General features: G+C 43.5%; 1 protein-coding gene and 1 long non-coding RNA gene across 6 annotated transcripts in view; one reads left to right on the forward strand and one right to left on the reverse strand.

The window, feature by feature from the left end:
- LOC132369014 (uncharacterized) overlaps positions 1-9,941 on the reverse strand; it is an 87,997-nt gene extending 78,056 nt beyond the window's left edge. Inside the window, exons 1-2 of the long non-coding RNA XR_009504214.1 lie at positions 9,785-9,941; positions 7,985-8,195 (exon numbers count right to left, since the gene is read on the reverse strand). This is a non-coding gene — a long non-coding RNA (uncharacterized LOC132369014). The remainder of the gene's footprint in view (positions 1-7,984; positions 8,196-9,784) is intronic.
- Positions 9,294-13,683, forward strand: part of RAPGEF4 (Rap guanine nucleotide exchange factor 4) — a 317,996-nt gene continuing 313,606 nt past the window's right edge. For 4 of the 5 annotated variants that reach the window (XR_009504210.1, XR_009504211.1, XM_059928102.1 and 1 more), the window contains exon 1: positions 9,300-9,460. Coding sequence is in view for 2 of the 5 variants with exons in the window: in XM_059928102.1 (XP_059784085.1) it covers positions 9,396-9,460 (65 nt within the window). In the remaining 3 variants the exon portion in view is untranslated. Of the gene's footprint in view, positions 9,461-9,885; positions 9,965-13,683 lie in introns of all 5 variants that reach the window. The other variant, XM_059928103.1, reaches the window with a different exon arrangement.

Below are 13,683 nucleotides of genomic sequence, written 5' to 3' on the forward strand. Positions count from 1 at the left end.
ATACCTCCTAATACCATCACCTTGGGGATTATGTTTTAACCCATGAATTTTGGGGGGAGACACATACAGACCATAGCAATATGTTAAAAAATTTCATAAAAGCATACCCTTAGGATTAGTTCATTTTACTACTCGATGTAAATTACAACTCAGTTACATATTGTTAAAAAAAAAACAACCTAAAATCCTTTCTGTGGCCTCTAAGGCCCTAGGGATGGTGTCTTGGGCTCCCTCTTTGAGTTCATCTCTTGACACTCTTCCCCTTATTCACTCCCCAGATCTGCTGGCTTCCTTCCTCTTCCTCTAATCAAGCATGTTGGCACCTCAGGGCCTTTGCATCAAGTCTTCCCTCTGTCTGTAATCTCTGTCCTCAAATAACCCCTCAAATATCATCCTTCATTTATTCAGGTCCCTGGTTGTCATAGTCACGTTTCTCTGGAAAAGAGAGTCTCAGGCAAGGACTGTTAGGGCTGTATTTAGGAGGTACAATCCAACACAGCTGGTCACTCAGTATATTAGCTTCCTACAGCTGCTGTAACAAAGTGCCACAAACTGGATTCCTTAAAACAGCAGAAATGTATTGTCTCTCAGTTCTGGAGGCTAGTAGTCCAAAATCAAGAATGTTGGCAGGGCCACCTGCCATCTGAAACCTGTAAGGGAGACCTTTGCTTGCCTCTTCTAGCTTCTGGGGTTTGCTGGCAATCCTTGGTGTCCCTGGCTTGTACATGCATCATTCCAATGTCTACCTCCATTGTCACATGGCCGTATTCTCTCTGGCTATCTCTGTCTTTTCTTCTTCTTACAAAGACATCAGTTGCATTGGAGTAGGAACCACCCTCATAACCTCATCTTAACTTGATTACATCTGCAAAACCCTATTTCCAAATAAGGTCACATTTGCAGGGGTTAAGACTTCACCATATCTTTCTGGGGAACATGATCCAACCCATAGCACTCAATAAGCACACAGGCTTGGTCACACAGATTGACTTCAGTCAGGCTGTATGGAGAAACCGTGCACCCAAACAGTCCATCAGAGGGAGCAAGGGAGAGGTTTTATCTGCCTGGTATCCTCCAATCTCTTGTCTCCCACCGGTCAAAGTTCATTCAGGGGGAATTAAGCCTCTGCATATCTGGATCGCATCAATCAGCCCCACTGGCAGTTGCTCAGGAAACAAGGCCCTGCAGTTCGGCTTTTCAGCTGAGTTTGGTGAGAGAAGCCAGATATTCTAGGCCTGTGGCTGGTGAGCCTCAGGCAGGGAAACCATGGGGTGTGGGGAAACACGGGGTGGGTTAGCTGCTGTGGCAGCTGAGGGGAAGCAAGTGGCTGAAGATGAGACAGGCGGTGTGTAGACGGGTCCCACGCTCTGCTCAAAAGTCACCTTATTGGGAGACTGGGATTGATACATATACACTATTGATACTATGTATAAAATAGATAACTAATGAGAACATACTGTATAGCACAGGGAACTATACTTAATGCACCGTGGTGACCTGAATGGGAAGGAAGTCCAAAAGGGAGGGGATATATGTATATGTATGGCTGATTCATTTTGCTGTGCAGTAGAAACTAACACAACATTGTAAAGCAACTATACTCCAATAAAATTAATTAAAAAAACAAAAAAGCCAAGAAAAAGTCACCTTACCAGGGAGGTCTTCTCTGACTACCTTATACCAAATAGAAGTCCCCTCTCCATCCATGTATTCCTTTATTTTACTTAATTGCTCTTCATAGCATTTATCCCCACTGGTCATGTGATATATTTATGTGCTTATTTGCCTCTCTCTCATTTTACCCACTGCAACAGGGATCGTGAAAGCAGGAAATTTGTCTGTTCTCTGCTCTTCCCTCGGTGCCTAGCACAGTGCCTGGCACATGGCAGGAACTCAGTACATATTTATTGAATTGAACGACTAGGTGAATTGATGGGTGTAAAAAATGAAAAAGGCCCTGTCTCTCCAGTCGGTTGGGGGGTAGCTGAGTGGGTGCCAGTGGGGTTATCTTAGACACAGACAGGCCTGTCATGAGTAGGTCAGGGCCTAGGTTCACCTGAAAGGAAGGCTCCATTTCCAGGGTTTAAACTGTGCAGCTCCTGGACAAGGTGAAGAGCTGCGGGAATCAGGGCCTCTAGGTCATCAGGCAGGGAGCGCTGACAGGACTGGAATCTCCCTCAAGTGAACGTGGAGGGCAGAAGGTGTGTGGTGCCCTTGCCCTGCAGGTCACAGTGGGTAAAGAACCCTGTCTTTGCTTCTTGACCTCTTCCTAAGTCTTCTGAGTTATTTTCTGCTTCTGGAACCGACTACGCTTTTAATCTTTAGTTGTGCAACACTACCATGTCTTTTACATGAATATTGGTGCCACCTAAGCAAAAGAGCTCAACTCATCACCAGGTCATTGCCCAGTCAAGATCTGACATATATCTTGCTTTAAATGACAATTCTGTTTTATTTCCGTCAAGTTCCGGCGTGCTCTTGGTTTTATACAACCAATAAGATTTTTAGTCACATTCTCTCTTTTCTGTTCTTATTTTCTCCATGGAATCCACTATATACAGTAATCTGGTTTTGAAATATGTAGGAGCCCATACTGGATTACAGATGAAAAAGAAATTGTAACAAAAGCTAGGTGACTGCAATTCATTCAAAATTGTTTTTATGGTAATTTTCTCTATTAACATGAAAAATGTGTATAATAACACAGGTAGAGATTTTCTCAGTTGAATAATGTACTACGCTTCTCTCACACAATATCAAAAAGCAACAGAAGCTTGTTAATTCACCAAAATAAATATATTCCACTAGAAAATAGGCCTAAGATGAATGTGGTGATATGGTGACATTTTCCTCACCCCAAATTATTTACCCAAGTCCATTACTGCCTCTTTACCACTCATCTTGAGGAAGTGGCGTACAGAACACTTTCACATGTAGAGAGGCCTTCCTTTGGCACAGGTGGAGTATTGCACCTGGTTAGTTTTTATGCCTAGTTCGCATCTGAGTGATCTGCATGTCAATGATTTTCACCAGTCTTGGTTCCAGAGGAATAGGCTCTTCTGGAAAGGTGGTCAGTTGGAGCATTCATGCTTTTTCACAGCTCACTCCCTCTACGCAGGGAGTTCTTATATTAAATGAACTAACACAATAATATCAGTTTTCTATATAGAAGTCAGCATGTTTCTCTAGAATACAATTTTACTTCTGGAGCAAAAGAGTTTTCTTCTTTTAGGACTTGCTTCCATAACTAAGTCACAAATTTTAACTGAATAATTTTGGGGACAGACGGTTCTTTTTAACTATATGCCTCTTGACTGTACACTTCATCTTTCTGTGAAACAAGGGCCTATAACCACATAGAGACTCTTTACAGGGAGTATAAACACTGCTGACTTAAACTTTTACATTAATCCTTTATGAATCTGGAAATTGGAAGGCAGTCGCTAGATAATCCCAAACCTATTTTTTTCTTGATTTCATAATATTTTATTGTTTGCTCTAATTCCAGTGCCCCCAAAACTCACAAAGAAATGTAGTTAATACGTAATTTACTAATGTAAATATTATGGGTCATTTGTGACTTTGCCTTATGGATAAAATTTTTTTAAAATAATATTTATGTTACTGTAAACAAAATTTTTGTCACTTTCGTATCCCCGTTTATTACTGTTTTAAGATTTTGATCCAAATATACTCCCCCCAAATTGACAAATCTTCAAAGTTTTAAATCAAAACCACAAAGCTTTTTATTATAACCCACAAACTGGGGCTTTACTGATCAGATATCTTAAGTTACGCATTTCTTCTTTGGAAAGCTCAGGGGACCAGTGAGCAGCACTTTCCTAATGAATGTGGTATTTCTTACAACTCCCACGTGGATGGCCCTGCCTGCAAAAGGCAGTTGTCTTGGTTGAGCAGGCATTAATGTCAAAGGTATGGAAAAGGAACTTGACTTGATTCAGTTTTCACTGGCTTGTCACAGATGCTAAATTCAAATTTCACATGAGGCACCAAAATGGAACAGATACGAAATTCCAAAGTAAGGTGGCAAGACGCAGACTTTCAATCAAAATACTGAAGACCAGTTTCATGAGTCTAAAACACCTCACCCAAAGGAGTAAATAAAAGTGTCTAGGAAGTAGGAACAGAGGGAGGATTCCATGAGGAGTATTTTCTTGGTGAGAGCTGTGCTGTGATTCCCACCACCAAGGGCAGGGAAGGCAGGGCTTCAATGGACCACCCAGAGAACAGTTCCCTACAGTTGGGGGGGGGGGGGACAGGGGACTGATGTCTGACTTGACTCCAGCCCTGGAAATCTAAAGATCAGGAGAGAGGGACTGGTGAGCTTCTTTGGCAAGAGTGAGAAGTGTTATCATTAGGATTGGTCTGCGCTCAGTTTATTGGAGCAAAGTAGGCACGAGTGTTTCTACGGACCAGCTGTGGGCCACACAGGAGAGAACCGTTCTGCAGCCCCTTTGAGCCCTGCTCAAGAAGACTCCTGGGATGTGAGTGGAGGATAACTTGGGACCCTCCTACAGAGGGAGGTGGTTCGGAGAGGCCCTCAGGAAAGCCAGGTCTGAATAGGGAGCTGGTACCAAACGAGCAACACCTGCTCATGTTGAAAGGGCCAGCAGGGAGGCTGCCCAAGAATACAGGAAAGCACCCAAAAGACACCTTTGCCAGGCCCAGAAAATATGATGCCATCTTACAACTGTTCCAGCCGAGTAACTGTTCCCGCCCTCCTTTTTTCTCCTCCCTTCCTTTCTCCTCTGTTTCTGGAAGGGTAAAAACCAGCAGGTATCAAGTAGGGGCAGAGATGAGCAAGGAAAGGAGAAGCTGACCACCTCCTCTTTCCTAAAAGATGGACACCTGCCTGTGACCAGCTCTAGATGGTGGAGGAAGAGAGAATTCTTATCTTTGAATAAAGATTGAAGTTATTTAGTAATATATTGGTTTGGACATTCTAACAGAAAGACTAATGCTTTCTATTACCTATAAGTGACCAAAAAAGCTATATCCAGTGGCAGGGGTAGAATCACCCTCACTGAGCAAGTTTAAAGGGACAGTGAGAGAAAACATTAAAATTGCTGTTATAACTTCACCCAGGAAGTACTGCTTCTTCAATGAATAGGTTATAGCACCAGCAGGAGTGATGCATGTGTTTTTATAACCCACCTTCCATGAGGTGCCTAAAACCTCATGTGAATCAGGTGAATCAGATGAATCAGGTGAATCAGATCCTCCCCTTACACTGGATATGAGTGAATGCCCAGTCTTCAGTAGAATTCTCAGAATGGAAAAATGTAGGGCCCTATCCTACTTCTGTTACTGCGCTGTTCATCTACCTATTGCAATAACTCTCCAGTGGTATGTACCTGTAGCTGTCCTATGAAGAATGACAGAGCTAGGCATAGACTGAATGAGGAGGTTTTGAGAAAGTCCTTGGAAATCTTTACTGTTTCTCTGTTTCCCTTGTATCCTACACAGTCAAAACTTGCAATTTACAAATGTCACGGCCCTTTAGTATAAGTGTTCTCAAATGATTGTCACCAGGTCCCTCTGAAATGCAGAGGGCAGATACTGTTTATCTTCATTGTACAGAGAATAATAACAACAATAACAGCTAAGAGTTATTGAGCACATACCATGTGGTTGGCACTTATGCTAAATGTCCTGTAAGCATCATATTCATGTATAATACCATTAATTTATCCACTTTACAGGTGATGAAACAGGGTCTTAGGCTAAGCAATTCATTTAAGGTCAAACACTTAGTAGAAGATGAAGCTGGAATTTGAACTCAGCCGTCTGTCCTCAAATTCCTAACTTTGAACCTCTGCTCAGATGAACAAAATGGAACTCTAACATTAAGAAATCCATTCAAGGTTCTACAACTAGTAATAATTAGCATTAACACACTTGGGTCTTGTGATTTTTGGTCCTCATCTCATTGGAGATCATCAGTGGAGATGTTTAGCTGTCTCCCAGAGCAAAGCTATAGGAAGGAGATTAAGCAGAAACGTTTTTGCCAATCAAAATAATAGGCCTCAAAAGAAAGTTTACTATAGTTAATTACACTATATTGTATATTTGAAAGTTACTAAGAGAGTAGATCTTAAAAGTTCTCATCACAAGGGCTTCCCTGGTGGCGCAGTGGTTGGGAATCTGCCTGCCAATGCAGGGGACACGGGTTCGAGCCCTGGTCTGGGAAGATCCCACATGCCGCGGAGTGACTGGGCCCGTGAGCCACAACTGCTGAGCCTGCGCGTCTGGAGCCTGCGCTCCGCAACAAGAGAGGCCGCGATACTGAGAGGCCCGCGCACCGCGATGAGGAGTAGCCCCCGCTTGCCGCAACTGGAGAAAGCCCTAGCACAGAAACGAAGACCCAACATAGCAACCAATCAATCAATTAAATAAATAAATCTTTAAAAAAAAAAAAAAAAAAAAAGTTCTCATCACAAGAAAAAAACTAGCTGAGTGGTGATGGATGTTAACTAGATACTGTGGTGATCATTTTGCAGTGAATACAAATATTGAATCATTATGTTGTATACCTGAAACTAATATAATATTATATGTCAATTATATCTCAATTTTTTAAAAAGTTTAGGTAAATTATATCCATACGTTGGAATATTTTGTAGCCAGTAAAAATTTTTAATGAGGATTTCATTTAAACACACAAAGCATTTTTCCATTCCAAGTAGAAAAAGTAGCCTATAAAATATTAATGCTTTCAAGTCTGTATGAATACATGTATCTATACACATATATACATAATTGAATGTAAGCAGCAAGGTATATGCATGTGTTTATGGGTGTATTTGTGATTGTATCTTTTAAAAATAGAAAATATAGAATGAAATGTGCTAAAATATTAGCAGCGTTATCTCTAGGTGGTGGAATTATCGGTAATATATACTTTTTATTCTACACTTTTATTTATTTTCCCCCTAAAGATCAGTACATGTTCTTTCTTCCTTTCCCCTACTGGACAGGTTTATTATTTTAAAAATTATGATAAAAAACCAACTTATAACCATTTTACTCTTATCACGTGGGCAGTCATTTCTGACATGCCTTTTACCCTCATATTATAGACAACCAGTGCCACCATCACTCAGTGCAAGGGCTTTGGAATCAGACAGACCCGAATCTGGTTCAGGGTCCCCCGCTCCAGCAGCTGAGGGCATGGACCTCTCTGGAGGTTCAGTGTCCCAGTGAGTATACTGGAGTTACTGGAACCTACATCCAGGGCTGGATAGGGGCGTGTGTGTGCTCTGGGGAAGGCAATGATTCTTGGTGCTTCTTCGAAAGGATATTCTTTAAATAATACTTTAATTTCTATTTGGAGGAAAGGCAGGGTCCCCGCAGGGCAAAACAAAAGCCTCGCAGTTCATTAGACCTACAATCCTTAAAATGCACGATAGAGGCCTTGGGCTCTCACTCCCACTCCAAGCAGGTCATCGGCATCTTCCTTCCAACCCAATCAACACTCTCCCCGGAAGTACTGATAAACATAATTTTCTCTAGTTCATTACATTTTCAAAAATATTTGTCTCTTCTTGTGGAGTAACCCTGGACATCTGTCCTTCTGGCTCTGCTTCATAAAATGTTCTGAAGATTAAATGAGATAACACATGTAGAGAACTCTGCACAGCATCTGACACTCAGCAGAAGTTCAATAAATGACGACTATTATTAGTATCATAGCTAAAAACTATGGCAACTCCAAACCTCCGGTAATGACGGGTCATGCCGTCATTACCTCTAGCTCCTTACCTATAAACATTCTCTGAGTAAAGGCATTTTTGGGAAAGCATTTGGTGACCTTGAAATGTTCTCAAGAGCTCTCTGATACCTTTATAAATGAATCTTAATAAATATAGGAGACTTATTTCCTTCTTCATACCTCTAGCATAAAAAAGCAACATAAATACCTTTGGCGATCTTTGTATAGTATAGCATTTTAAATGTTATTTACCTTAAACACAGTAGAAATCAACAGGATGGAGGTCACCTGGGGGACAAACACTGAGCAGGGAGGTGTTGCTGAGGGAACGGCGGCAGGTCTGAAACCAGATCCTGGCTATGGCAGAAGGGAAACGGCAGATTCTTTGGAGGAGTTTTATTAGGATGAAAAGATGCCAGAATGCACCTGCTGTTTCATTCTCTCCAGTCTCCTTGAACACCCTCTGAGCAGGGGAGCGAGGGGAGGGTAGGAGAGAAAAAAAACACAGTGAGGTTAGCAATGCTATGTCTCTTTCCCCATTGTCTGTTCCCAAGTGAACATCAACATCAAAACACTGCTTGGTAGTAGTCTAAAAGATTTAACTTGTCCCCAAATTCCTAAGCAACCATCGGTGTGTAATTTGATTTTTGGCAGAACGTAACTGAACTTCTAGGCATATGATTTGTTTTGTACAGCTACCAGGGACCGGTGGAGTGACCACCCACCCATTCCACACTCCAGCCACGGAAAGAAGGGCATGTGGGCCAGCCATTCAGGTCACGCCAAGCGCAGTGGGACCTTGGCCCCCAATCCAAACCTCAGTTCTGCTGTGGCCCCACTACTCCCCATTCTTAAGTGTGTGTGTGTGTTTGATCAAGCAGGTGATGGGAGCCCAAGCAAGTTCAAGGTTCAAGGCCAGAGACTTCGGTCTGTCAACCCCTCAGTCACCACTGGTCACCATTCTGGTCCACTGGCCTCCCCTCTGGGCTTCCAACCATGCCTGCACTGCCTCTCCTTCCATCCCGGCCCTCCCTCACCCTTCAGGGGGAAACTAATTCCACACTCAGAGACCACTGTGGGCGTCCCCAGCCCAAGCCAAGATAGCCCTCCTCTCCATCCCTTTGGAAAGGGGAAACAGCAAAGGTGAGCAAGAAACCGCCAGCAGGTTTTGACAGCTGCAGAGGGAGACTAATGGGTTTCTAAGGAAACAGAGAGGCAGCAGCCATTTTAGTGGCATTTGCCGTATGAAAAATACATAGACACTGACACCCGTCCCCCCACCCCCACCCGCGGCGCCTTTCCCCCCTCCACGCTTCAGAGGCCCCGAGGTGAGTGGTAGGGCTCAGGTCTCCCCGAGACGCAGCAGCCACCAGTCGCAGGTGGCCTGCCACCCGGGGTCGCCCCCCCAGCCCCCTCCCCGCAGCGGGCGGGACCGCGGGACTCCCCACCCCCGGGCGCCGCAGTGCAGCGCGGTCCCCGCGTCCCGCCCCTCGGGTCCCCCGCCCGGCAGGCCGCTGGGAGGGCTGGCGCGTCGTCGCCGCGCCGGGCGCGAGGCGGGCCGGGAGGAGCGGCTCCGCGCGGCGGGCGAGGCGGAGGCGAGGCGGCCGCAGAGCGAGCGCGGGAGGTCGCCGCAGCCGGGGGACGCCGCGCGCCGCTGCCCATCATGGTCGCTGCGCACGCTGCCCATTCTTCCTCCTCCGCCGAGTGGATCGCCTGCCTGGATAAAAGGTAGCCGGGGAAGGGCCCCCGCCGGGCCGGGCTGTGCGCGCTGCCCCTGCCCGGAGACGGCCGCAGGGACGCCCGCCGGGGCCGCGGGAGGAGGGTCCGCACCCGGGACCAGGGGACGCAGATCCCGGTCTCTCATGGGGCTCCCCGTGCACGAGATTTTCACACGTGGAGAAATTGCGGCGCAGTGGGGGGAGCCCCAGCCCCGCCAGTTCCCCCCCCCCCGCCCCTCCTTCACGGTCTTCTCGACCCCCGAGACTCCCGGCTCCGCGCTCGCGTCGGGGTTTATTTTCCTTGGCATCACAGGGCAGAGGAATAGATTCCTACCTTCTTCCGGCTGTTCAGACCCTCAGGGGTAAATAAGTTTTAAGGAGGGTGGGGGGAAAGGCAGGTGCAGAGTAACGTGCTTTTTTTTTTGTTCCTGAAAGCCAAGTGTGAAGGACCCAGTGGAGCTGTCAAGTGCCTTCTGAAATTCTCAGCTTCTGCCCTCGCAGTCGCTTGCCCAAGGTCTGTGTTAGGAAGGTCACGCGGGAGACTGCTTTCGTCTTAATACCCTGCCTCTCGGGAAGAGGCCCTTACTCTAAAAAATTAAAACCATAAAGCGTTGTAACTCCCGACGACAGCCCTGTGTTAAGGAGGGTGCTGTGTGTAACAGCGGACTGCAGTTGTTTCCAGGCTCTGACAGCATAATTTTCTGTTTGTCCAGATTGTGGATTTAGCAGTAAACATTACACAGTATGTTAGCAATTATAGTTTATTACCCTGATTAAAAGGTGATGCATCTGAACTTTTAAGAACTGGGTAAGAAATCTTGCAGAGTGAACTGCCTCTGATTTTCGAGTCTGATGCAGCAGGGCAGTGATTCATGTCCTGCAGCTATCTGCATGACATCTCTATTTGCATTTGTGTGAAATATTTTACGCTCTGCCATATTGAAATTTTTACAATTAGCAGATTCGTAACCAGATCAAACTTGAAAATCTCAAGCGTGACCTGCTCTACATAATTTACTATTATAGGCCTTTGTTGAAAAAAATTAAGTAATTTGAGAAAAGCTAAACGTGGCTCATTTGAATAACTTAATGTATCTGAGAAGTAATTTTTACTTTCAATTACCACACAGTAGCAAGATTTTTGGCAGGCAGTGCCCTGTTTACGTCTAAGATGATAGTGCTAATATTAGAAGAGTTGCATGCAATAAATAGTAAGAGAATTGAAGTGATGGTTATTATGAGGATGTTATTCCTCATACAGAATTATGTAGAGGAACTAAGAGCATGAATAAGTGAAGAGACTGCTAATGTGATAAGTAATCTAAATTTAATAGTTTAGGAAAGATGAATTATCAAAGAAGAGAAAATCAAGTTCTTGTACTTACAAATAGTAATGCTATCCTCATGAGTGAATTTTTCAGATAATAGGCTGCATATTTCTATTTGCAGAAATTCATGGCATGCCATTTTTTTGAACAGTTAGTAATTCACAGGCAACCCTTTAGTCAGTAAGTACTTACAGCAAAAATCATAGAGCAGTACTAACACAAGCTAACACAAGGTAACTAACACATTTCTTTTCATAATGTGTATTTGCCCAAATGATTTTGTTTGGAATGGATTTTTAGAACATAGTGCCACAATCTAATCTAATACTATAATTCATAATGGGGAGAAACCTCCGGGGGTGGAATCCTCCATAGATACTGAACCTAGCATTCTTGGAGTTCAGGAGAGTAGACAGATCAATAAATTAAGGGGTTTAGGCCCAGAGCTGTCACCAGTCGCAAGCTCTGATCTTGGACATGTCACTTGTATTTCCTTGAGTGTCTGAAAAATGAGGATAACACTATCTGTCTTACCAAGGATTAGTGGGTCAAATGAAAAAAAATTATCGCGAAAGTCATTTGAAAACTGTGAGGTGCCATGTGAGCATATTATTTTGTGGTTTTAAGAGAACCTTGCATTTTCCACAGTGTCGGTGCTAGAATTCCTTTGAAGGAGAGTTTAGGAGTGGCAGTCTCATTGTAAGAGGGCCTTGAGGTACTTGTTTTGAAGTTGCATTTTTACTTAGATTGTTAACTTTTTAGGGGAGGAGGAAGATTAAGGGTGCTGGTGGAAGTTGACTGGCTAAGGCCCCTGAAGTCGTTCCTTTTGGGACACTGCCCTCGATATTTCTGAGAAATGCAGTCTTGATGCTCTGTTCCAGGCACTGTGTTGGGCACTGGGGAAGCAGGAAAAGAAAGATGAGCGTTGCTTATTGACTGAGGGGGTGGGCGGGTAGGGGTGGCACAGCTACATAAACAACTAACCACAATGCAACGGTAAGTGCTTTAATGGAGATGTATGAGATGCTTTGGGAATGCAGAGGAGAGAGTCTTCAGCTCTGCCAGGGATGCTTCCCACAGGTTCCTGCCTGGCCCGTGGAGGTCGAGGGGAACTTTATCAGGCAGAGAATTCTGGGAGCAATGTGAACGAAGACACACAGGTGTGGCATATAAATATGCTCCTTTCTTCTCAACCACAAATTCCTCTTGTAACCAAATCAAGAACATAGGAACATATACTCTATTTTTCTAAAACTCTTGATTATGGACATTTTCAAGCACACACATAAACAAAGAGGAAATGGTACAGTGATCCTTGATGTCCTATTTGGGGAAATGATGCTGGGACCTTTTCCACAGCTGGGAAATGTAGTTTAGATATTTGCATCATGCAAATGGCATGGACAACTAGAAAAAGAGCAACTGAGGGGTTGAAAATAAAAAGGGGAGTTAAAGTAGAAAGTCTGCAGGAGTAAAGAAGTATGTAATGAACATTGAAACAAATTTAAAAAAACAAGGAAAATAATCCCATAGAAATGTTCCTTAAGTGTGCCTAGGAAGTTGTCATAGACAGGCAATGCTATATGAGCTTGCATGTGGGGAGGTGGGTTAAAAATATGCAGATATGTGGATTAGGTTGAAGAAAGAAAACCCAATGCTTTTTATGTATCAAGCATCCAAGTTCTTGGACTATGGTGGGACCCAGAAGGTGAGAGTGTACGAATACTAATTATAAAATCAGAAAGACATTGAACATTCGGATGGATAAAAATACATTGAAAAAAGTCTCAACAGACAATATTGTTAAAGCAAAACAAGCTTAGTACTACCTCATTGATCTTACAATATTTTTCTGAGCAGGGATGGTAACTAGAAATGTATTACATAGTACCCCACTATTTGGGATGTAAAATGCCTTTTTAAAAAACGTGTTGACCATTTTTTTTTAACATTAGTGAAAATATTTTTTCCGTAAGATTTTAAGTTTTGCCACTTGTGAATTTAAGAACCATTATAGGTCATAATTCTCATGGTTGGTAAGGGAGTGTTATGAAGGGACCACTCATATTCACAATACATATAGTGAATCGTTGCCAGTATTCATCACTATGGAGCAGGAGCTGACAAACTATGGCCAGTGGGCCAGATCCAGCCGCTGCCTGTGTGTCTCCTGAGCTAAGAATGTTTTTTACATTTCTGAATGGTTGGAAATAAACCACAAGAAGATTAATCTTTTGTGACCCATGAAATTTATATGAAATTCAAATGTCAATGTCCATAAGCAAAGTTTTATCGGAACACAGCCACGTTCATCTGCTTAAGTTTTGTTTACAGCTGCTTTCACACTACAATGGCAGGAGACTGTGTGGCCCACAGAGTTTAAAGTATTTACTGTGTGGATCTTTGAAGAAAAAGTTTGCCATCCCCTTTTACAGGTGAAAGAATCTACCTAAGCCACTGACAGAGAAACCACTGGAGATGAAAGTTGTCTTTGTCTGGGAAGGAGTTCACAATGTTTGGTTTCTTGTTCTTCAGTTAGAAGTATAGTGTCAAGGGAGGTCCTTGGCTGATTGGGTTGTTTGGGGACCACTGGTGATCACAGACCCGAGCAGAAAATGAAGTTAACATGATATGGATGTGTAGAAAAGTTGTCATCTTTAAAAACAGCTGAGGAATTTAAAACTTTTTAATGTTTCTAAAAATGCCCCTTACATAGTGTCTTTGCATCTGACTTGATCCCCAAATAGAAACTGAGTTAGCTATTTTTGATTGGGTTGAATGAGAGTGAAAGAAATCAAGGAACAGATTTGTTAAAAACCAGAATGCTTCATAGCAGACATGGTGAAAGAGGATGACTCAGATATCAAAGAAGCGTCAGACATGGTCCCAGCCTTGAGGAATATAG

Source organism: Balaenoptera ricei, chromosome 7 (genome assembly GCF_028023285.1).
Source record: "Balaenoptera ricei isolate mBalRic1 chromosome 7, mBalRic1.hap2, whole genome shotgun sequence".
Lineage (NCBI taxonomy): Eukaryota > Metazoa > Chordata > Mammalia > Artiodactyla > Balaenopteridae > Balaenoptera > Balaenoptera ricei.